General features: G+C 41.1%; 1 protein-coding gene and 1 pseudogene across 1 annotated transcript in view; both read right to left on the reverse strand.

Moving 5' to 3' along the window:
* Positions 1-24,374, reverse strand: part of COL6A1 (collagen type VI alpha 1 chain) — a 69,752-nt gene that overhangs the window by 41,152 nt on the left and 4,226 nt on the right. Inside the window, exons 2-14 of the mRNA XM_040357614.1 lie at positions 18,562-18,691; positions 9,605-9,805; positions 9,307-9,466; positions 9,099-9,221; positions 7,281-7,301; positions 7,162-7,182; positions 7,031-7,075; positions 6,895-6,948; positions 5,170-5,214; positions 5,048-5,074; positions 4,818-4,844; positions 2,528-2,572; positions 1,963-2,016 (exon numbers count right to left, since the gene is read on the reverse strand). Coding sequence (XP_040213548.1) covers positions 1,963-2,016; positions 2,528-2,572; positions 4,818-4,844; positions 5,048-5,074; positions 5,170-5,214; positions 6,895-6,948; positions 7,031-7,075; positions 7,162-7,182; positions 7,281-7,301; positions 9,099-9,221; positions 9,307-9,466; positions 9,605-9,805; positions 18,562-18,691 — 953 coding nt within the window. The remainder of the gene's footprint in view (positions 1-1,962; positions 2,017-2,527; positions 2,573-4,817; positions 4,845-5,047; positions 5,075-5,169; positions 5,215-6,894; positions 6,949-7,030; positions 7,076-7,161; positions 7,183-7,280; positions 7,302-9,098; positions 9,222-9,306; positions 9,467-9,604; positions 9,806-18,561; positions 18,692-24,374) is intronic.
* LOC120943935 lies at positions 13,519-14,605 on the reverse strand (annotated as a pseudogene).

Here is a 24,374-nt window from a genome sequence, read left to right on the forward strand (position 1 = left end):
CAAAGCTTAGTTACACCTTCAAACTTTTCTTGTTCCACAAATATGTTGTTATGGCAACTGATTCAAATGTTACAAATACACCAAAAGTAATCCTGGGATCTGGGAAACTTACTTCATAATATGGTTACCTGGTGCAAGGTAAAACTTGGCAATTCTAAGAGCACCAAGGCTTTGCCCTGCTTTTTGACTTCTGTGCAGCCTTGTGTCTTTTCCAAGTGCTTAGGTGTTTGTTTTTTTGTGTTTTGGAAGAGAAAGAAAGCAAACATATTCTTTCTACCAACACACATTGTGGTGTGATTTCATGCAGGCACGGCCATATTGAAGTACTAAAATAAAATTTTGTTTTTGTCTGTAACTTTTGGACAATTATGGAAACTACCAAAAGAAGAATGAATGAGGGGGGGGGGGGATTGGGAAGCACTACACTCTAAAGATTACAGCCACCCCTGCCTTTGTTGCTGGCTGTATATATAGCCTCTGATTACAAATAGCATCTTAAGATTTAGATTTTTACATTAAAGGACAAATAACATGATTGGTGAACAACCAATAGAAAACTGTTTAAACGTATCTATTAATAATGTGTGCCTAAAGCAGTAGGAATGCTTAGGCCCCTTTCACACTTGTACAACTAGTCCCATGATTTGGGACTGCAAAGAAGCAGTCGTTCCCCATGATTTCCAATGACAACCATTCATATTAGTACGACTTCAAATCGTTCCGACTTCAAAGTAGTCCCTGCACTACTTTGGTCCAATTTTGATGCCAATTACACAAGCATTCCCTGAAATCGAGGCCGCAAAACACAGCAAAATCGCGATCACGAAATTGCGGTAAAATCACGCGACTAGGAAGTCACACAAGTGTGAAAGGGGCCTAAAGGAAACTTGCTCTGAGACAAATGCAGAGGCTTTCATTGTTGTCCTACTTCTGAAAATGCTAGTTGCCTGGTTTTCTCTGGCTTCTGTACTTTCTGAGACACCTACCCAAAATAGGCTTGCAAACAAGAAAGGTCAAAGTGAAGGTAGACCTCCCAAACTGCATACTTGCTTTAGGTTAAGTTGGATCAGCATGAAACTCAAGGAACCAGTATTTCCAAAGGGTAGGAAAGCATTGGCAATCTACAGTATTCTACACTACAGGTTTAGAGCACATTCACACAGGGGCAACACGACTTCTAGCACGACTTTGGGAGGCAACTTGAACACGACTTGAGTATGAATCATCAGGCAACTTACAAGGCAACTTCAAGTTGCCTCCAGGACAGTACAAGGCAACTTCAAGTCGCCTCCAGGACAGGAGGCTTTCCAGAGGCCAATCAAACAACAATCAGCTCTGTGGGAGGGAGGGGGAGGGAGGGAGGGGTTTGCCTAAGAAATCTATGTTATCTTCCTGTATTGTTGCTTCAGTTAAGACAGTGATCCGACTTCTGAGGCAACTTCCATTGAAATCAATGGGTACAAGTTGCCTACAAGTCGGATTTAAGTAATATAGGAACCTTTTCTGAAGTCGGAGCGACTTCAGTAGTGTACATTAGGATGGCTCCCATTCACTTCCATTCATTTTCTCGACCGCACGACTTGGGGCAACTTGGGGCGACTTGAAGTTGGATCCCAGGTCGCCCCAGTGTGAACCGGCTCTTAGTTTAAATGCAATATTTGTTCAAAAGTTTCTGCCAAGAAAAAATACAAAGGCATGCACTGGCTTCTAAGACTGTATAATCTTGCACCTACACTTACAATCACACATAACCCACAACCCAAGTACCAACTTCAGAAGGTGAAACAAAAACCTCACCATTTGCATAGTTGGTATCTTCAAGTACCTGCAATATAGTTTAATCAGTTGCCATAGCTAAATTGAATTTACAGCTGGAGACCTCTCAGCTTCAGAAATTATGAAAATACACTTGCTTCAAATGCATATCAAATAGAAAAATCACGGCTTTATTTTAACATTTACCTCAAAACCCGGTGATCCTTTGCACCCAGGAAAACCAGATTCTCCATCTTCTCCCTATAAAAAACACATCAAATGGAAAATAAGTCAATTTACCAAAAGTAAGTTCTCAGTCTATGCTGATATGCATTTAGCTATTTAGCCCATTTACATCTCAATATCGCAAGTATTAATTGTTACTACATTTGTAGACAGAAAGCTGCCAAATTACTATTTTTTCTTTATGCAGCTGCAGCAGATTTAATTTTTGGAGAAGTTATTAAAACATATTGCAGTTTCAAAGTGCTAAAGAATCATCAAATTTATTTTGCTCCTAAATGGAAAAAGTCAGAACAATCTATTATCAGTGCTAGCAAATTTAGCTATGAGAACCTGTGAATATATAAGTAACATTTGCAATAACTAACTACTAATAATGCTAAGGAAAAATGTGTTTTTTACCAAAGATACTGTTTTCCATACATGTGACTGTATGGATAGCATATATATATATCACTTTTCAGTTATGCAACCATCCTTCAAATGTTAAAAAAAAAACTAATGGTCTAAACATATGATTGATACTGACCTTATGTCCATCAATGCCATCAATTCCTCTTTTGCCTTTATCACCCTGTAAGATTAGAAGAAACCAATGTTAGAATAATACAAGTTTACAGGTGGAAATCCACAAACTGAGAGTGAAAAGGACAAAGAGGTGCAGACATTCAACTGTTTTGAGAATTAACAAGCAAATAAAAGTCAAATTAAATAATTAAAAAGAACATTTAGGTACAATAATGGTAAAATGTCAGACTAAAATTCAGCATGCAAAGAGCACTCACATTGTGTAACAGGCATACTGCTTTGAAGGAGAAGATAGAAAAGGTAGACTGTTTTCTTTCAGTAATTTCAATTTTAGGGTGTTTTAGAAATATCATAACTAAGGCCTACACCAAAACCATGATCGTCCATATTATTGGGTTGTTAACAGACCAAATCAACTGACATTTGGAACTTGAGAACATAACTGTCATAACAGGCTGTTCTGAACGGGTGCTCAAATATGAGTCAAGTTCATTCTCTTACTAGCTATAGTAAACCTGTGTTGACAATAAAGCTTACATTTCAAGACAAAGGAAAGCGTGAAGAGATGTCAGGACATATGTTATATTTTACATATGGCTCCAAAGTGCCAGTGCAAATACTGCCTTTCTGTATTTCTACAAAGACATGCTCCACCTCTTACATGGCATGTCAATAGCTTGCCAAGTAACAATATTGCCTTGTGGAATACAAACTTAACTATCCTTTAGCTTTTAGAAAGTTGGTATTTACATATGTGTTTCAGGGACTCGCATATATGTTTTTCTAATATATATTTAGCTATTTGCCTGGTGTTCAGCTTTAAGGTGATTAGGATTTCCCAGAGAAGTCGTGAATATTATAAATACTATTAGACTTCAGCCTCAAAATGTATACTCATAGTAGTGAGTTGTAATGTTTCAGCTTGCAGTGAAAGGTTGCTTTTTGGAATTTAAGTATATCATGGGTCTTGTTAGGTGGCCATTTTAATGGATTGCCATGATTGTTCGTATAAGATAACATTGATATTATAAGATAAACAAAAATGTTAACTGAATATAAATAAATACAGGCACATAGTTAGTTAAAACATATATAGAATATAGTATTAAAGAAGAATTATCATCAGAAGGTAAACATCCTTGTGGAACCCACAGGGGACCATATGTCTGTAGCACTTAATCCTGTTAAGACCAATGTGGGACTTTTAAAATACAATTACTTTTTTTATATTTGTGATGTGTTGTAGCTCTGCCTCAGGCTATTGGGGATCTATGGCATAGCCCCTCTGTAGACGAACTGATCTTTACTATTATGAATTAACAATCAGTACAGTGAGGCTGTTTGATAGAAGTGCTGGTTGCTAGTAAACATACACAGCACCAACAGATACATCACACAATCATGACCACCCTCTTTCCTTACAATAAGCTCTGTGGAGCTGTAAATGCAACTGCTGGTGCAGTGTATGTTTACCATCAGCTAGTAGAGCTATCACACAGCCCCACAGTGCAGACTGATGGATTACTATTGTGAATGAACAGTGAGCGCTGTTTTGGCTGTGTGAACTATAGTCTGTACTATGTATGCTTACTAGCAGTAGGCAGATACTGTATAGCAAACACAGACTACTCATTATAAAGAAAAAGTATCAATCATTGGTGCAGGGCTGTGTTCTAAATCTGCCAGGTGACAGTAAATATCCACTTTGTTGATAGATATCGCACACAGTCCTGCACCGTTGGCTGATCTTTTACTTTAGTAACTGAACAGTCAGTGCTTGTGTCAGGATCTGTATCTGAACCTGGGACCTCTGCGGTGTCTGGCTGTAGCTCTTCTTCCTTATACAGTATCTTGTTTCTGGTGAACTGTGAACTGTTTGCTTCTCCTATGAACTTCCTGATTTTAGTCATGTCTCTGCACTTCCTGTTTGCCAGATTATTGTGCTCTCTCCAGCTAATATTGTGCTCCTTGAATATCTACTGCTATCCTTAAAGTGGATGTAAACCTGATTCATTAAATTTTAACCTAAGCACATATATCTGTAGTGTTTTCTTATCTCTCTCCAAAGCACTATGTGCTGAGTCCTTCTGCTGTACAATCAAGATAAAACCAGCCGGAAATTTGTGTCATGGGAGGTTGCTATAAATATATTAGCAGAGAGCTTGTCTTATCACAGCACAGCTCTGCACATTCCTTCCTTCCTTTGTCTATGTGGAGTGGGGGTGGGGGGAGAAATTTAAGGCATAATAGCAGTTGTCATGTTTAAATAGTGTGTTGATGAAAATGCTTACCTTTGATCCTTTTGCTCCTCTTGCACCCTAATGAGACAGATCAAAAAGAAAAAAAAAAGCTTAAATATAAATATATCAATACATAACTTTGTTGGACTATTCTATTGCATGGTAAGTTTATGAGAGCGTTTTGTGAAAGCGTACATATACTGTGTACATATTAGCGATACTACTTCTGGCTCTTTATTTATTTTTATTTTTTTATGTTCAAATGGAGGTATCCACATTACCTTTTCTCCTCTGACACCTAGGTCACCCTATAGGAAAAGAAAATAAAGTTTAAAGTTGTGATCAATGTAAAAAAATGGGTAAAATATTATAGACAAATAGACAACTAGAATGGCACACTTACCTTCATTCCCTGATAACCTACAGGACCAATGTCTCCAGCACGACCCTATAGAACGACAATTATATATAATTAGAAAATCACAGAAATATTTAAACAACAATTTTAAATTAGGTATGTAAAAACTGTTGCCTAATAATAATAATAATATATGTTTTGCATATTTTGTATGTTTCATGTATTTATTTCTTTTGACTTTTGGTGACAGAAAAGGTTCACAAAAGAAGAGACACAGTTGAGTTTCTAGCAATGTCTTGTCAGGTTACTGAGTTTCATCGCTACTACAACTAACCACAGAAAGTATTTATGTTTTTTTAAAGCTTGTACAGAAATATAAGAACTTAACTTGCCACTCTACTATTGTTCTAAAAGTTCTGCTATGTCAATAGGCTTCCAGCCAATCAGATTCCAGAGTATGTGTTTGGCTGTCTGGTGGTATCATTGATGGTATCAATTGAACATATGCAGCTTTTTTTTTTTATTCTGCAGTGAATATTCTGAAACAAGTGTTATGTTTGAGGTTCCATAATATAATTTGGTTTAACCACTTGCTTACTGGGCACATATACCCCCCTCCTGCCCAGGTGAAATTTCAGCTTCCGGCACTGCGTCGCTTTAACTAACAATTGCACGGTCGTGCGACGTGGCTCCCAAACAAAATTGACGTCCTTTTTTTCCCACAAGTAGAGCTTTCTTTTGGTGGTATTTGATCGCCTGTGCGGTTTTTATTTTTTGCGCTATAAACAAAAAAGAGCGACAATTTTGAAAAAAAATACAATATTTTTTACTTGTTGCTATAATAAATATCCCAATTTTTTTTAAAAAACACATTTTTTTTCTCAGTTTAGGGCGATACGTATTCTTCTACATATTTTTGGTAAAAAAAAAAAAAATCGCAATAAGCGACTGGTTTGCGCAAAAGTTATAGCGCCTACAATATAGGGGACAGAATTATTATTTTTTTATTATTTTTTTTTTACTAGAAATGGCGGCGATCTGCGATTTTTATTGGGACTGCAACATTATGGCGGACACATCGGACACTTTTGAAACATTTTTGGCGCCATTCACATTTATACTGCGATCAGTGCTATAAATATGCACTAATTACTGTATAAATGTGACTGGCATTGAAGGGGTTAACACTAGGGGGTGAGGAAGGGGTTAAATGTGTATACTGCTTAGTGTTCTAACTGTAGGTGGAGGGGGAGTGACTGGGGGAGGTGACCGATCTGTGTCCCTATGTACAAGGGACACAGATCGGTCTCCTCTCCAGAGACAGGACGCTGTCTCTGTGTGAGCCGGCAATGAGAGATGATCTCATATGTTTACATATGAGATCATCTCTCATTGGCCGCACAGATCGCATCGCAAACGGCCACTCTGATTGGCCGTTCGCGGCGATCTGTGATTGGCTGTGTCCAAGTGACACGGCCAACACAGAGTTTCCCCGCAGCGCGCTCTGGAGCGTGCGCGGGGAACGCCCAAAGGGGCGGCCGTCAATTGACGGCCTGTTGGATATTCAGATCCGCGCTGAAGCCGTCATTCGGCTATAGCGCGGGTCTGTAGTGGTTAAGTAATAAAATAATACAAAAACAAAAAAACGCAAAACTGTTGCAGCAAGGTTGTACCCAGGTGGCACCAGCTTTATGCAAACTGAGGTCTTAATATGTGTAAAAATAAATACCTAACTAGTGTGCTTAGGTTTCAAAGCAATATTCTACTTACAGGGTCACCAGGGGGTCCACGATCACCAGGAAGTCCTGTTTTTCCAGTCTCTCCCTACAAGGATAATAGAACATTAGCATTGCCGGTCTGTATTTTTCTCCAAAACTACAAACCATATATCATGAGGATCACTTACCTCATAGCCTGGTGGACCAGGTGGCCCATGTTCTCCACGGCGAGGCTGTAGGAAGTCATCAAAATATTAATCACTAAGAATTAAATTTCTATAAGGGACATACATTTCATAAAGTTAAATAATTTGCTTACCTGACACTCATAAGAGCAGCACTGCAGTGTGCAAAGATAAGAGAAAAAATAATAATCAGTAATTGTAGAATCCAGTGTTCGGTGTATTTAAATAACTTGAAATCTTAGCAGTAACTTACCCCATGTTCACCATTAGCTTTCTAAAGAAAAAAAAAAAAGAAAAAAAAATGTAATTAATATGAACGATTTGATATAACACAGTTCTATTGTAATGTCATTCGACATTAATATATACAATATAAAAGCAAAAATGTTAAACCTCATTATAGACTTTGGCCCGGATTCACAGACACTGGCGCACATTTGTGCCACCGTAGTGTATCTCCTTTACGCTATGCCGACGCAGAGCAGAGAGGCAAGCATGGAATTCACAAAGCAATTCCTCCCAAAACTGCGCTGGGTTTCCTAGGCGTCAGCCGGCGTAAGTGGAAGTGGGCGTGAGCCATGCTAATGAGGCGTGACCCCATGCAAATGATGGGCCGAGCGCCAGACAGATACGTATCACCAACTGCGCATGCGCGGGGACGTGGGCGCATCGTTCTGCGCATGCTCAGAATCACGTCGGAACAGCTGCCTAAGAAACGCCAGATCACTGCCTACGGCGTGAACGTAACCTACGCCTAGCCATATTCACGTCCAACATAAACTACGTAAAATAGGCCGGCTTGGGTTCCCTGGTGCAGCCCTTTGCATGGATGCTGCTGAGTTAGGCTCCATTCACACCTAGGCGACAAAACGCCCGACGCCCGGCGCTCGATATGCCGGAGGGGCGAATTTGCATTGATGTCTATGAGATGGTTCACATCTCACGCCGAACGCCGAAACGCCATACGCCTGCCGCCTGAAAACAAGTTCCGGACCCTTTTTTTCAGGCGGCATTGGCGTTCGGCCATAGACATCAATGCAATGTCTTGTTAAAAAAAATTAAACAAATCGCGGTAAAATATGCCACGTACGCGGCGTTACAGTGTGAATGCGGGCTTACACCTCCTTTATGGGGCATAACTTTACGCTGTACGTACAACTTACGCGCACCAGTCGTAGCCTGCGTCGGGCGCAAGTACGATCGTGAATCGGCGTATCTCCCTCATTTACATATTTGAATAGAAAATCAATGGGAGCGCCACATGCGTCCAGCGTAAATATGCGCCCACTCTACGCCGGCGTAGGCAAGTTACATCGGTGGAATGAAGCCTGTTTTTAGGCATATCTTAGCTTTGTGGGCCCGGCGCACAGATAGGACGGCGCATATTTGCACTTACGCGGCGTATTTTGAGATACGTTGGCGCAAGTGCTTGTGAATCCGGGCCTTTATCTATAAACTAGGATACACCACTACAAGATGCAACTGTGGGCTCTGCTACAATCACTCTTTGATTACTAGCTGTATGTTCACTTTTTTTATTTTTTATTATTTACATAATAATACTGTCAGTTTAGTTGATTGATTGTATAGTTATGATTATGGCCATATGCGTCAGTACTACACAGAAAGTACTTTACCGGACTGCTGTATCTAGAGGTATGTTTTACTATTCCCCATGCATTTATTTACCATGCTCCATGCATCTTTTTGCAGAGTCATCCACAAGCTTAAGTTAAGTTAGGAGCTTAGAACAATGTGGGGGGGGGGTGGGGGGGCGCTGCAGTCCAGATTTTTCTGCAGTAAACCAGGTGGATAGCAAACTGGTCAGAGCTGTGCAATTGCCTATAACTTCATAAGGGAGGATGCACTTGAAGGCTTGTGGGATCTGAGAGGAACATGCCAGTACAGTTAATGCAAATAAGTCACTTCTCTGTGGCTATTTTAGTCCTTATCAAATGGAAGGGATGCAGGGGGGCAAAGCTGCTACCTTTATAAGAGTCCCATTCTGCCTCTAACTATGTCAAATTTCAGCTGTGAAATGGCTGTGAAAAGTGATTAACTAGTTACTTACAATAGTGTCAATAATAGAATCAATTGTGTTATCGATCTCCTCACTGGACAAACCAATGGCACTGGTGGCTGTGAAATTTTTACGGTAATTTGGATCCGTGGCAATAACATTGAGACGTGATTCCTGAAAAATAGAACAAAGATTGTTACACTTACTTATTTTGATGACTAATATTGTGCAATCTTTAAAAATAGCAATAAGATGCTACCAGGTGATTTGGTGAAATGGCAACAGAGAAGACTTTGATGCCCAAGTGTTTTGCTTCATTTGCTGCATCTTCTAGACCTCCACATGGCTCTTTATACCCTTCCAATGGATGACCATCTGTTACCACAATCAGATACTTGTTCTCTCTCTGGTGGGATCCTCTGTAAAAAGAAATGCATGTTACATGTCCATATATGAAAGCCAAATCTCTCCATGCTTTTCATATTAGGTTTAGAAAAAACAAGTCTGATAAACAAAAGACACTGAGCATTAAGTCTAACAGAACTAAATATACCCACCCAATTAAGACCTCTTCAATGCCTCTTTTGATGGCGCAGTCAGTATGGGTTCCTTTACCAAGGTACTCAACTTGATCCACTCTACTTTTCAGTTCATCACGGTCCTTGGGCAGACTGGTTAGACCCTTAATTAGAACGATTTCATCACTGTAGTGGAGGGCTCCAGCATTCCATACAAGGTGGCGGTCACATCGATAATACCTACAATAACAGAAATGTTATGAGATCTTAAAACTTGCAAACTACCACCCTAAATAAACTTCATGAATGTAAAGTAGTATATTGCTCGCTCATGCTCTATACTGAAGCAAGGACAATGAGATGGCTAAAATGATACATTTCTTTCTTAACACTGGATTTGTGTGTATATACTGTATACTTACAATGGTGTAACTTACAGAGTTATAACTTTTGATTAAACACAGGCAATTTAAAGTATGTAGTCAGTCTATGATGAATAATGGTCAGTTTAAGGGAATAAGTAATTTTACATTGGTGACAACAAAGTCGCGGAATTTAAATAATTTTAAAAAGCAATATAGAGTAGTGTTAGGGGTTTCTGACTCCATGTAGCTTTCTGTACTTGTGTCAGAGATTTAAACAAAAGGTGCTGAAGACCCTAATTTTCTACATATATAAAAGAAACTATAATGGAAAAAATGAGAAGCTCCTCAGCCCTAGAACATAGACTAAAGCATATGCTCACAAATTCTTGGGTCATTTTTGATACACTAAAAATGCATTTTGTGTTATATTGTACCCAGTATTTATTGATAAGACACATATTGAAAGAATCAGTTTGATCTGCATTCATTCGATATTTTCTTTTGATTTCTGATTTGGATAATGATATGTATTTTTGAGCAGGGTACCTTAAACGCACCTAGTGACTGTCCAATATAATTACAGGTATGGCAGATAACATAGAATTTTATACATAAGCAATAAAAGTACATAAATATGCTTTCATCAAATCCTAAGGCCTATTTTTTTGTTGTAACAGACCCAAACAGGACTGCAGGGTGACCTCTTGCCTACCGACTATGGGCCCTGGCTTTTAAGGGAGCACTACTTTTTGGGAGGTGTGTGCCTCTGGGATTCTTGACGTAGTCTTGGTTAGGATTCAAGTCCATGTCTCCCCAAAACACACAGACTTTGGAGACTAGAGGACCAAGGTACATATTTAGGGGCCTCTATGCCCAAATCAGCAATGACTGCTTTAGACTGTGATACTCAAAGCAGATAATATTATCAACTAAAAACCAACTTGATACTGGGGTCTCCTGCTATAGTCTGTTTATTAAGTGTGTTTCTGTTAAAGGGGTTGTAAAGGATTTGTTTTCCTCTAAATAGCTTGCTTTACCTTAGTGCAGTCCTTCTTCACTTACCTCATCCTTCAATTTTGCTTTTAAATGTCTTTTTTTCTTCTGAGAAATGCTCACTTCCTGTACTTCCTGTTCTTCTGTCTGTAACTCACCACCGTGGAGAAAGCCTCCTGAGGGGGGAGGGGGCGAGCAGGCAAGTCAGGACACTCTCTACTTTGCAGATAGAGAAAGGAGCTGTGTGTTAGTGGGCGTCCTGACACTGCTGCTCGCCCCCTCCCCCCTCAAGAGGCTTTCTCCACACCAGGAAGAAAGCCTCGCATTACGGTGGTGAGTTACAGACAGAAGAACAGGAAGTGAGGATTTCTCAGAAGAAATAAGGACATTTAAACGCAAAATCGAAGGATGATGTAAGTGAAGGAGGACTATACTAAGGTAAAGGAAGCTATTTAGGTAAAAAAAGTTTTTCCTTTACAACCCCTTTAAGTAGGTCTCTCCCATTGTGTGCCTCCTAGGTGTGCATCCCCATTGTTAATTAAGTCACTTATTGTCTCTGTCTGTCTGATCATCTCTTGGAGATGTGATTAATATTGTGACCATTTTACCTTGTTATCAAACTATTGTGGGATGTTATGTGTTTATGCTTATGATAATGTATATTGTACTTTGTATCCAGGGTTGTGGCCTTGGTGCTGAACGGCCTGGGTGGGCAAGGAGTCACCTAGGTGGCTAGTTGTTTAATTAGCTTAATGATTATGTGTATGTTGGCTGTTCTTTAGCTAAGTTAGTTATATTCCTGTTACAGTTTGTATTGTTAGGGTAATGTGATCAGGCCCTACCTGAAGTTGTGTGGTATATTAATTCTGTGTGTTCTAATCTATTGTCAGCTGGTTTTGGATTCTCAGCTATAATACCTGGTTCCTGGGTCCAAACTGGAGGAAACTATATCTTGACGAGATCACCAAGCTGGGTGCTAGATGGTTCCATCACAATTGTTAACTTTAAAAACTGGATTTCCACAAAAGAAACCTTTGCTCAACTCTAGTTTCCTAAAAACTTTACTGATGAAGGTCACAAATAGTCAGTTAAGCCTCCCAGTTCTTCACCTGTTTCCTTCATGTACTTGTTGCAAGATCGTGGTAGTTCTGGGGGGGGGGGTTGGGAGTTCTAAAACACTAACACAATGTAATCAAACATGCCTAGAGCACCCATAAGACCTTGGTCAGTGCAAACCTACACATAACACAGCAGCTCAACATTCACTGCTGTAACTTGTTAGCAGGGCCAGCAGGGGAAGTCTTTCACTACTCACTTAGATTTGTATTAGATCATGTCATCTGTCAGAACCCAGCAGAGAAACAAGTAATAGAAGACCATAAAATAAATAGTTTAGTCTGGTTGATTGCAGTGCCTCATCAATGCATATACGAACAAACCCATAATTTTCTTGGTTGGGGTTTTTCAGGCACAGACTACAACAATGTCAGACCTTTTTTTGTAGTAAAAAATATAAATAATATTGTTGACTAGTTGATGACATTCACAGGAAGATCACCATGCTACCGTGTTTCCCCGAAAATAAGCCCAGGTCTTATATTAATTATGCCAACAAAAGACACAGTAGGGCTTATTTTCAGGGTAGGTCTTACCATGTAATGTGCTGTCTTCTCTCCCCCTCTCCCTCCCTGCCTGCCAGGAATCCCCAGTGTGAACTGAGTTAAAATGCTTGTAAAATCCTATAATCCCCTCTATTACAGTAGTATATAATGTACAATGTGTGCCAAATACATTTGTTATAGCGCCGCTCTGCACTTCCGTTACCCGCCGCAGCTCTCTTCCCCACAATTATATTACAGAAACACACACATTGTACATTATAAACTACTGTAATATAGTGGATTATAGGATTTTACAAGCATTTTTAACTAGGGCTTATTTTCGGGGTAGGGCTTATATTGCAGCCTTCTTGGAAAATAGCACTAGGTCTTATTTTCAGGGTAGGTCTTATTTTTGGGGAAACAGGGTATAACATATTGGCAATTGTAGTGGCTCAAAATAGTCATGAAAATATAGGCATGATGATTTCAACAAGGATGTAGTAAACATTGTTTATATTTGTTACGACAAAAAAAAGTTATGGGCCTAAAAAATCCCAACCAAGAAAAATAAGGTTTGTTATGCTGCTATGCTATCAGTTACTGGTGGTCTGCATCAAGTACCACACCTAATCGGTGTGGCAGCTCTAGAACAGAGGTGAGCAGAGAGGGTAGGTTTGAAGTGCAAAGGTGAGCAAGGTGTGGGGGGGGGCAAATGTAAGGTAGGTTTAGGGTGAAAAGGAGACAGAAGGAGGGTGCACAGATAAGCAGAGGGGTTGGGTGCAAAGGTGAGCAGAGGGGGTGTAGAGGTAAGCAGAGACAAGGAGGTGCAGATGTGCAGAGGTGAGGTGGGTGCAAAAGTGAGAAGAGGGGGAGAGGGGATTGGGATGAAGAGGTTAGCAGAAGGAAAGGGAGGTTGGGGTACAGTGGTAAGCAGAAATGGGAGGTTTAGTGTAAACCCTCCAGTTATGTTGGTGCTCAATGTAAATCTTCCCATTTCTTGGTGGTCATTGTTAATAATTACTTTGTTATACTGGTATTAAGTGTTGAATCCCTTCATTGCGCTCGTGGCCAGGGTAACTGTCCCTGTTACATTGGTGATCAGGGTAAATCTTCCGGTTACATTTGGGGTCTATGTAAAAAATCCCCCATTATATATATTTTTTTTAACACCGAGGAGTTTATTCCAAAATTACAGGGTTGTGAATTGTGTGGCAGTCAGATGAAAACCTTTCCTCCGACCCATGTCTAGCCTTGTTGCTCTAACAAAGCTGCAAGATGATGCAAAAAAAAAAGGATATATAGGTATAGGACGGTACATAAGAAAAAGCAGCAAGTAAATTTGCCGGAAGAGACTTTTATTCAAAGAATGATAGATATACATAAATTTCTTCATAAAATAATAAAAAAAAACCTTCCCATCTTCACAAAACGAGATCTGTTAGTACCCGGAAAGTGGCGTTTTTCCCCACGCAAGGTCTTCCAGGGACTCGTTGGCCATTGTAGTCATTGTTGTCAGCTCAATTGCCTATAATGTTTATAATTTGCATGCAAATAGCTGGAGTCAGCATCTTCAGTGTCCAGCTTACCAAGACATAAATAAAGGTTGAAGAAAAACGAGAGCAGGTAATATGCTATCCTTTCTTCTGACAATATGCCAGAATATCTGCATTCATTTTAGTGGTGGATCATACAGGCTGGGTCCGCTTATCACTGGTCTGCTCATATACCTCCAGATATGGTACGCCAGCAGCGGTACGTTTAAACTGAGAGTGAGCCATTCCGCGGCACTTGACACAGAAAAGCACATGGATGAGATACTCTGGGAGCACAAGCGGATTGAGGGTGTTACACTGGTCTATAGGATTCTTGTAGTCTGTTTTCAATTCATCAAATTCAATTATATGCCAAATGGCAAAGAAGATGTGGGTGGCAGTGAGGAGCAGAGCCAGCATACAGCAGAAGACCGCGAACATAAATGCCATGTTCGGTATAATGAGCAAGAAGGAGGCAGTCGGTGCAGGGCTGCTGGAAAAAAACTGCCGCTTGACCACAAGATATGTCCGGAATCCCCCATTATATTGATGGACAGTGTAAATACCATTGCTATATTGGTGGTCAAGTTAAAGGTCCCATTACATTGATGATCAGTGTGAATGTTTTTGTAAAATTGGTGGTCTGTGTAGAGTCATCTATTACATTAGTGGTGAGTGTAGGATCCACCTTACATTTATGGTCAGTGTAGAATCACCCTTACATTGGTGGTCTGTGAAGAATTGCCCTTACATTTTTGATCAATGTACAATCTCCCCTTCATTGGTGGCCAGTGTGGAATTGCCCTTAAATTTATTTTCCATGTAGAGTCACCCTCACATTTGCGGTCAATTTAGACTCACCCATTGATTGGTGGTCATTGCAAATCCCTATTGGTGGTCACTGGTCAGTGATCAATCGTTGGCAGCCTTTAAACTGAGAATCATAGAATTCAAATTGTGAGATGACATCCGGTGATAAAATAAAAAAGGAGAGAAATGACATGAGCATTCACTGTGTTGTTCATTTAAGCACACGAGACTCCATTTTGTTCACACTGTTGAAATGTGTTCTGTAACCTTCACCTAACACACAGACACATCTTCTGCTAGAAGCTCTCTCTGTTTGGCCCTACTTCTCCTGAAGATAACAGGAATGCACTTCATTTTGCATTCTTGTGACCCGTATTTAGCTTAGTAGCCAATCCAGACTCTGGAGAGATCCTGACTTGGGATCCACCCAGTTGCCTGACCAACAGCTGGCTCAGCTTCTCAGCACACCGCTAAGAGCCTGAGTCAGGCACTCCTACCCCCTCCACAGCCCAGCACTCCAGTGAGCAGTCACCAGATTTCTGCTCACTGAAGACTGAGAACTGAGCCATCAGCAGTCTTTGATTGCTCTGTTCTTAGGGTAGAGGTGGAAGGGGATGGATACAGCATTGGATCAATGCTGCATCCACCCAAGGCTGCTGTTAGAAATCACAGGGCCCTATACAGCCTACCTGACAGGGCCCCACTCTTCCTGGCCAAAAGTAACTGAGGACATAGATTTATTAGTCCCTTTCTTAGCAGCCTCAGCAGCACAGATTAATGAATAGGAAACGCTCTGAAGCTTCCTGCTCATTCACAAACTGAAGAATAGTAAACACAGCTTACTATGCTTCAGTGATGAATGGACACAGGAGTGACTGAAACCGATCGCTCTGTTCTTTCAGGAAAGGAAGGGGCCAGTAAATTATATTCTTACTGGCCCCTTCCTCCGCTCTCTATAATCTCTCTTTGTTCCATGCAGTAGCTACCCGTGGGAGATGATAGAAGAGTAGCTGAAAGTGCTGGGGGGGGGGAGGGGTGAACAGGGGGCCCAGAGAGCAGATGGAAGGGGCGCATGTGCTAGGACCACTCCCCCTGCAGTGTAACCAGAGGGAGAAAGAGGAAGAGAAGCTGGCAGCGCTGCAAGGGGAGGCATCCTCATCATCTGCTCCGCATGCTACGTAGACTCATCCCCTTCATCCCGGAAGAGGACACAGCAGTAGTGGTTGGAACTATCATAAATTCACGACTCGACTACGCAAACTCCCTCTACTTAGAACTCCCGAAATACCAGATTTCACGTCTACAAGTCGTCCAGAACACGGCAGCCAGACTGGTAAAAGGTAAAAAGCCGTGGGAATCAATCTCCCCGGTCTTGAGGTCCCTCCACTGGCTGCCCGTACAGGATCGGGTGACATTCAAGACACTCTGCCTCACGCACAAATGTACACAGCGTAACGCTCCTCAATACTTAAGGGAGAAAATAAAACCCTACGTCACCAAGCGCGTGCTCCGGTCAACCAACCAAAACCTTCTCCAAATCCCTAAATACCACTACAAATCTAAGGGAGAACGTAGATTTGCAGTCCAAGGACCACGGCTCTGGACCCACTACCATCCGCTTGGAAGAAAAGCATCGGGCTTTTAGGAAAAAACTAAAGACCCATCTCTTTTGAAGGACCAGGATAACACTGGATGCAAAGTGCCTTGAGGCGATTAAGTTCGCATTTGTTGCGCTATACAAGTTACTCACTCACTCACTCACTCACTCACTCACTCAGAAGAGGATCAGTGGCTGCAATAAGACAGTACAGCCAGCCCTCCTGCCTGAGACCCCATTTTGAACTAATGGTGCCCAGGCCCAGTACATGAGGGCTGGCTGTATTGCCTTATCAGCGGCCCTGCATCCACCTAGGTGAGTATGTACAGTATGTTTATTTTTCAAAACCCACACACCTATTTTAATCTTTAGTATATTTAATAATCCTCTTCTGACTAAGCAATTCTTTATATGGCGTGTCTGCTGTATCATAACTTGAGTTTGAGGATTGGGGACTTGGCTCCTCCACTTATACACCTAGAACCAGCGCAGTAAATCAACCTTATAGTGTAGCACTGTAAAGAAGGAAGCATAGTCTGCATACCTAACATGCAAAAAATGGCTTTTCCCTGGAAGATATACAATTACACACTGTACACAAAAACAACACTTTCAAAATGCTCATGTACATTGATAACATTATATACATCAAGCTGATCTTTTTTCATGTACAGCTAAAAAAAATATTTAAAAGACTGAACATTCCATTTATTGCTAAGAGAGGAGGAAGGCCAAGGTCCGTGTCTAAAGCTAGCCATAGCTGGTTTGAATCTCATCCAGTTCAGCAGGAACCGACCAAGGTTTGAACCATGTATGGGCAGACTGAATCTACTGAGCTGATTAATTGATCGACTTGGGTACAACCAGCCCGCCAGGTCTTACATGCGAGTATCAATAGCGGCTGGTATAGTATAATACAATGACTCGGAAAGAGGGATTCCCCTGTCAACACTGTTTGTGTTGATGGGGGATCAAGCTAATTTCAAAAGAAATTTGCACCATGCATGGCCTGCTTATCTCTCTGCAGTGTTCCTGTTGGAAACCTGTATGGTGGTGGGCAGGGCTCAAGTCCTGCGGGAACGCGTGGGAATGGAGTTCCTGCACTTTTTTCACAGCAGGAACTCAGTTCCCTTTGCAGGACTAGAGCAGCCGAGCCGCCCGAGCCAATCCTTCACTAAGCAGCGATGCCCAGATCGAGTCACTGTCAGGGGCAGGCGAACCTTAGTAATCCTTTATGTTACTGGCCACTTCCTGTATATGGATTCATCGGGTAGTGTCCGGGTATTCCGTCACTTCCTCGATAGCGCAATATCTCCTGGGAGCTTTTGTCATTGTTCCCAGGAGACATTGCGAAGGTCTGCCGCGAGTTATCGCTGGATTTAGAAAGAACTTCTAACTCGCGGCAGACCTTCGCAATGTCTCCTGGGAACAATGACAAAAGCTCCCAGGAGACATTGCGGCATCGAAGAAGTGACGGAATACCCACACACTACCCGATGAATCCATTTACAGGAAGCGGCCAGTAACATAAAGGATTACTAAGGTACAGTGGATCGAAAAAAAAACATGTGGTTTAGTAATTATGCATATGAGCGTATCATTTATTTATTTTTTGGTGGGGGGAGTGGATCTTGGGTGGGAGTTCCCACACTTTTTTCCCCAGGACTTGACCCCTGGTGGTGGGATGTAATACAAAAATACGTGAAATCAAGGAGGGTCATTTCTTTAATGTAAAGGAAAAGTAAAAGCCCCTACATTTTGAAGATAAAACCGAGCATCTTTCAAATTGAAGCAGTAGCCATGAGGATGATGATGACATTGACAATGTCTTGCCTCTTTTTAGCTTTGCTTTAAAGCCAAACTTGATTTTTAAAGGCTGTGTTGAAGAGGACCTGTCATGAGCAAACACTGAGTAAGTGGTCGAAACAGCTACTCCCAGGCTAGTGAAGCTACCCTAGAATTATTATATTGTGTGTCTTTTATTTCATGACTGATTCTATTTGATTTCCTTGTAAATAAAAAAACTCACTTAAAACATTTAGCGGTACAGGATATGTAGTCACAGAGATGTATACCAAATCAGACTTGAAGTCTTTACCTTGTTGTGAGTTTATCTATGAATCTGTTGGTAAAATCCTTGACTTGAGTCACGAGAGCCTTGAATGGTTTCACACGGAGAGCAACACTTTCAGATGTATCCAAAACAAAGAAGATATCCACTGGACAGTCTAAAAAAGAAAAATGTATTCATGTTATATGCTTATGGCAATTAATGCAACTAATCATAAGCCTTCAAAGAGAATAGCTATGGCTGTATGTACCATTAGACACTCGTAGGCCAATGCCTAGGGCAGCATGACTAAAGTCCCACACTTTACTAACTGTAATAACTTTTTCCATATTTTTTGTTTTCCTCACGTGGCCACCTCTGAACATTTCTGGCTTAATTTATCAAAATAAATATAGGTGGGGGTGTTTGTGTATTGGGAAGACTCACTGGGCCGGATTCAGACACAATGGCGTATCTGTCCGGCCGGCGTAACGTATCTCCGATACGTTACGCCGCTCTAACTTTGGGCCCTTAGTTTCGGTGGCGTAACGTATGTGTTGCGGCGTAAGGCCGTGTAATTCAAATGGGGATTTAGGGGGCGTGTTTTATTTAAATTTGTGTTGACCCCCGCGTTTTTTACGTTTTATTTGAACGGCGCATGCGACGTCTGTAAAATATCCCTGTGTGCATTGCTCTAAATGACGTCGCAAGGACGTCATTGGTTTCGACGTGAACGTAAATTACGTCCAGCCGTATTCGCGAACGGCTTACGCAAACGACATAAAATTTCAAAACTCGGCGTGGGAACGACGGCCATACTTAACATTAGCTACCCCTCATATAGCAGGGGTAACTATACTCCGGAAAAAGCCGAACGCAAACGACGTAAAAAAAAGCGCCGGGCGAGCGTTCGTTTCTGAATGGGCGTAAATCCTCATTTGCATATTCCTCGCGTAAAAATACGGTAGCGCCACCTAGCGGCCAGCCTGGAATTGCAGCCTAAGATCCGACGGTGTAAGACACTTACACCTGGCGGATCTTAGGGATATCTATGCGTAACTGATTCTCTGAATCAGTCGCATTGATACGACCGGCGGAACTCAGAGATACGACGGCGTATCAGGAGATACACCGTCGTATCTTCTTTCTGAATCCGGGCCACTGATTCTTTCCCCAACAGTGTTCCTCCAAATATTTTTTTCAGACTCCCTTCACCTTAAAGGGGTTGTAAAGGTTATTTTTTTATTTTCTAAATAGGGTCCTTTAAACTAGTGCACTGTTGGTTCACTTACCTTTTCCTTCAATTTCCCTTCTAAATGTTTTTTTTTTCTTTGTTTTCTTTGTCTGAATTTCTCACTTCCTGTTCCTCCTCAGTAAGCTGTTCTGGCTGACTAACCCCCAGCCAGATGATGGGGCAAGCTTACTGACGAGAAACAGGAAGTGGGAAATTCAGACAAAGAAAAAAAACATTTAGAAGGGGAATCGAAGGAAAAGGTAAGTGAACCAACAATCCACTAGCTTAAAAGGAACCTATTTAGAAAGTAAAAAATGAATCTTTGCAACCCTTTAATAATTCACATGTACCTCCAGCATTATACTGTTATTCCCTTATATTGGGACACAGATTATAACAACATATGTTTTACTGTAACAGGGTATAGTTAGAACCTCTCAGATTATAATTGTCTGCTGTTACAGGAACAGGAAGTGAGGTAAAATCTCTCCAGTGGGTTACAGACAATAAAAACTTAATAGACATTTTAGTAGTTGGTCTTTAATGTATTTACATTACAGTATTACAAGATAGGTACTGTCTGGTTGGGTACCAAGCTCTACAATGGAAACCAGAAAGCCTGAAACAGCTGTATGCAGTTTGAATTAAATGGCTCTATATTATAAGACTATATTTGCACTATAAGCAGCAGTTCTGCGTGTGCATCTGGATTATGGGTTATGGGGCATAAAGGTATGATTTACAGTCCAGAAGTGAGGAATATTCCTAATATGTTTTGGACATGCTTAGCACAGAAAAGTTCAAAGAAGACTTTTCTGTGCTAAACATGTATTTGCACAGGCACCTACTATAAGGTGACCAGATTTTTAAAATGAAATCCGGGGACATATTTTTTCTTTACTAGTAATGGCAACAATCAGCGACTCTCTGCCCCTCGCCGCCCGCCTCACAGCCTCTCAAGTCTTACTCTCCGGGCCCCGGCTACTACTGGATGGGGAGCGGAGGAAGATAACTCTGTCAGGGAAGGCAAGGAGATAGGCAGGCGGCTGGCCAGGATTTGAGCCAAGGCAGAATAACATGCGAGCAGAGCTGAATGGGCATGCGCCCGAAACTGAAGAAATATTCCCTCCACTCCGACCAGCACACGATCATCAGAAAGGGGCACAGATAATGGGAAAAATACAACCCATCTATGCTAAAGGGCATAGCGGAGCCGGGGTGTGTAATTCTAATTTTTTTATTTTAATTCTGCACTGACTGTCTTTGAAATTTCCCCTGCCCCCTATTAAATCCAATCTGGGGACAAAACCAGGGACAGAATTGGTCCGGGGACAGTGTCCTCAATCAAGGGACTGTCCCCTGAAACCAGGGATGTCTGGTCACCCTAACCTACTAGGCCTGAATTTATGGAATGGTAGCATAGATCCTGATTTAAAATTGCAAAAACTAAGGAAGATAATAATAGGCTTGTGTGACCATAACACACAGTATCATTTCTTGTGTAACAAAGCAAGCATCAAATGCTGTACTTCTTTATATGAGGTGTAATGGGAATTGTGTACCTAAAAACATATGTAACTATTAGGAAAGGCAGTATACATGTGTCATGTGTATTTAGGAGGTGGGGTGGGGCACAAGTGAAATCTGGTCCTGTTTAATATCTTTTATTTTAGTGACAAATATCATATGATATACTGATGCTTCATTTTCTTCATGGCTTTACAATACATTTAGCCCATTTCCTTGCCAATACTGGCAGATATATTGTTACATATATATATATATATATATATATATATATATATATATATATATATATATATACAGGGCTTTTTTTCAGGGGGAACTTGGGGGAACTCAGTTCCACCACCTCTGGCTCAGACCCTTTGGTGCCTGCTCACCACAATCACTTGTAAACACAGAAGTCTGGTTTCTGTGTTTACAAGTGACAGCTCTGCACTCTGTGTGTAACCCCCCTGAACTCTGCACTCTGTATGTAATGCAATCCTGGTATTTAATGCCCCTTTAAGACCCTTCTACTGTTTGTGAAATCTGAACTGGGTCGTAGTTGAGTTCCTGCACCTATTTTCTGAGAAAAAAAGCTCTGTATATATATATATACATATATATATATATATATATATATATATATATATATATATATACAGGGAGTGCAGAATTATTAGGCAAGTTGTATTAATTGGATTAATTTTATTATTGAACAACAACCATGTTCTCAATGAACCCAAAAAACTCATTAATATCAAAGCTGAATATTTTTGGAAGTAGTTTTTAGTTTGTTTTTAGTTTTAGCTATTTTAGGGGGATATCTGTGTGTGCAGGTGACTATTACTGTGCATAATTATTAGGCAACTTAACAAAAAACAAATATATACCCATTTCAATTATTTATTTTTACCAGTGAAACCAATAGAACATCTCAACATTCACAAATATACATTTCTGACATTCAAAAACAAAACAAAAACAAATCAGTGACCAATATAGCCACCTTTCTTTGCAAGGACACTCAAAAGCCTGACATCCATGGATTCTGTCAGTGTTTTGATCTGTTCACCATCAACATTGCGTGCAGCAGCAACCACAGCCTCCCAGACACTGTTCAGAGAGGTGTACTGTTTTCCCTCCTTGTAAATCTCACATTTGATGATGGACCACAGGTTCTCAATGGGGTTCAGATCAGGTGAACAAGGAGGCCATGTCATTAGTTTTTCTTCTTTTATACCCTTTCTTGCCAGCCACGCTGTGGAGTACTTGGACGCGTGTGATGGAGCATTGTCCTGCATGAAAATCATGTTTTTCTTGAAGGATGCAGACTTCTTCCTGTACCACTGCTTGAAGAAGGTGTCTTCCAGAAACTGGCAGTAGGACTGGGAGTTGAGCTTGACTCCATCTCAACCCGAAAAGGCCCCACAAGCTCATCTTTGATGATACCAGCCCAAACCAGTACTCCACCTCCACCTTGCTGGCGTCTGAGTCGGACTGGAGCTCTCTGCCCTTTACCAATCCAGCCACGGGCTCTTCCATCTGGCCCATCAAGACTCACTCTCATTTCATCAGTCCATAAAACCTTAGAAAAATCAGTCTTGAGATATTTCTTGGCACAGTCTTGACGTTTCAGCTTGTGTGTCTTGTTCAGTGGTGGTCGTCTTTCAGCCTTTCTTACCTTGGCCATGTCTCTGAGTATTGCACACCTTGTGCTTTTGGGCACTCCAGTGATGTTGCAGCTCTGAAATATGGCCAAACTGGTGGCAAGTGGCATCTTGGCAGCTGCACGCTTGACTTTTCTCCGTTTATGGGCAGTTATTTTGCGCCTTGGTTTTTCCACACGCTTCTTGCGACCCTGTTGACTATTTTGATTGAAACGCTTGATTGTTTGATGATCACGCTTCAGAAGCTTTGCAATTTTAAGAGTGCTGCATCCCTCTGCAAGATATCTCACTATTTTTGACTTTTCTGAGCCTGTCAAGTCCTTCTTTTGACCCATTTTGCCAAAGGAAAGGAAGTTGACTAATAATTATGCACACCTGATATAGGGTGTTGATGTCATTAGACCACACACCTTCTCATTACAGAGATGCACATCACCTAATATGCTTAATTGGTAGTAGGCTTTCGAGCCTATACAGCTTGGAGTAAGACAACATGCATAAAGAGGATGATGTGGTCAAAATACTAATTTGCCTAATAATTCTGCACTCCCTGTATATATATATATATATATATATATATATATATATATATATATATATATATATTTACATCTGCATTGAATTACATAAGTAGAATTATAGAAACTCTACTGAGATTTACAATTTGCAAAGAGGCTATATTGTTAATTGACCAGGGTCATGCTAGGGGAGTATGCCGCCTGAGGAGGCCTCCCCACAACGGACAATAATGGCCACTTCAGGCAGTTACACTGAGCCTGGACTGTAGGCCCCACATCACTGAAGTATTGGATGCAACAACAAGTCCAAGGATGATGGATGATGGGGTGTGGCAGAAAGAGGAAAAAGAAAAAGAAGCCCAGGGCTCAGGGCAGCCTCACGTGTGAAGTGAGAGGTCGATGAGGGAAGAGGGCTGCGTGTTGGCAGGTGAAGTCTACTTTCTCCACTGCAGAAAGTAGCAGCATTGCAGAGGGAGAGGAGGTCAAGAGGAATATGGTTCTTCAATGGTTTTCTGGGTCACTGGGGAACTATCTGATTTGATGCTGGCAGCCCATGTGACTCTGGTGGCCATCTTGGGTCGGGCAGAGTCTATTTAAACCCCTGCTCCCAGACTTGGCATGCATTTCGCGTGTGAAAAGTGTAGGGACAGGTCTCCCATCTGCCAGGTACAGTAATTAGCAGAAGGGAGAGATTCCAGATGAGTAGGGAATCATCTTTCCTGGAAGCCTCCCTGTTTAGGTATGGACACATTCCGCCCCTTAAGACAGATGCTGTCGATATATAATTATTAGGAAAAATATTTTTAAAAGTGCTGAAATCAATCTCCATACTACCCTCTGGTGACCCTTAGTACAGTAAGACTCACACAGGGAGAGGAAATAGCAGTAATATAAGCCAATCAGGTATTATTGCATTACCTAATGCTGTAAATCTAA

Source organism: Rana temporaria, chromosome 6, assembly GCF_905171775.1.
Source record: "Rana temporaria chromosome 6, aRanTem1.1, whole genome shotgun sequence".
Taxonomy (NCBI): Eukaryota; Metazoa; Chordata; class Amphibia; order Anura; family Ranidae; genus Rana; species Rana temporaria.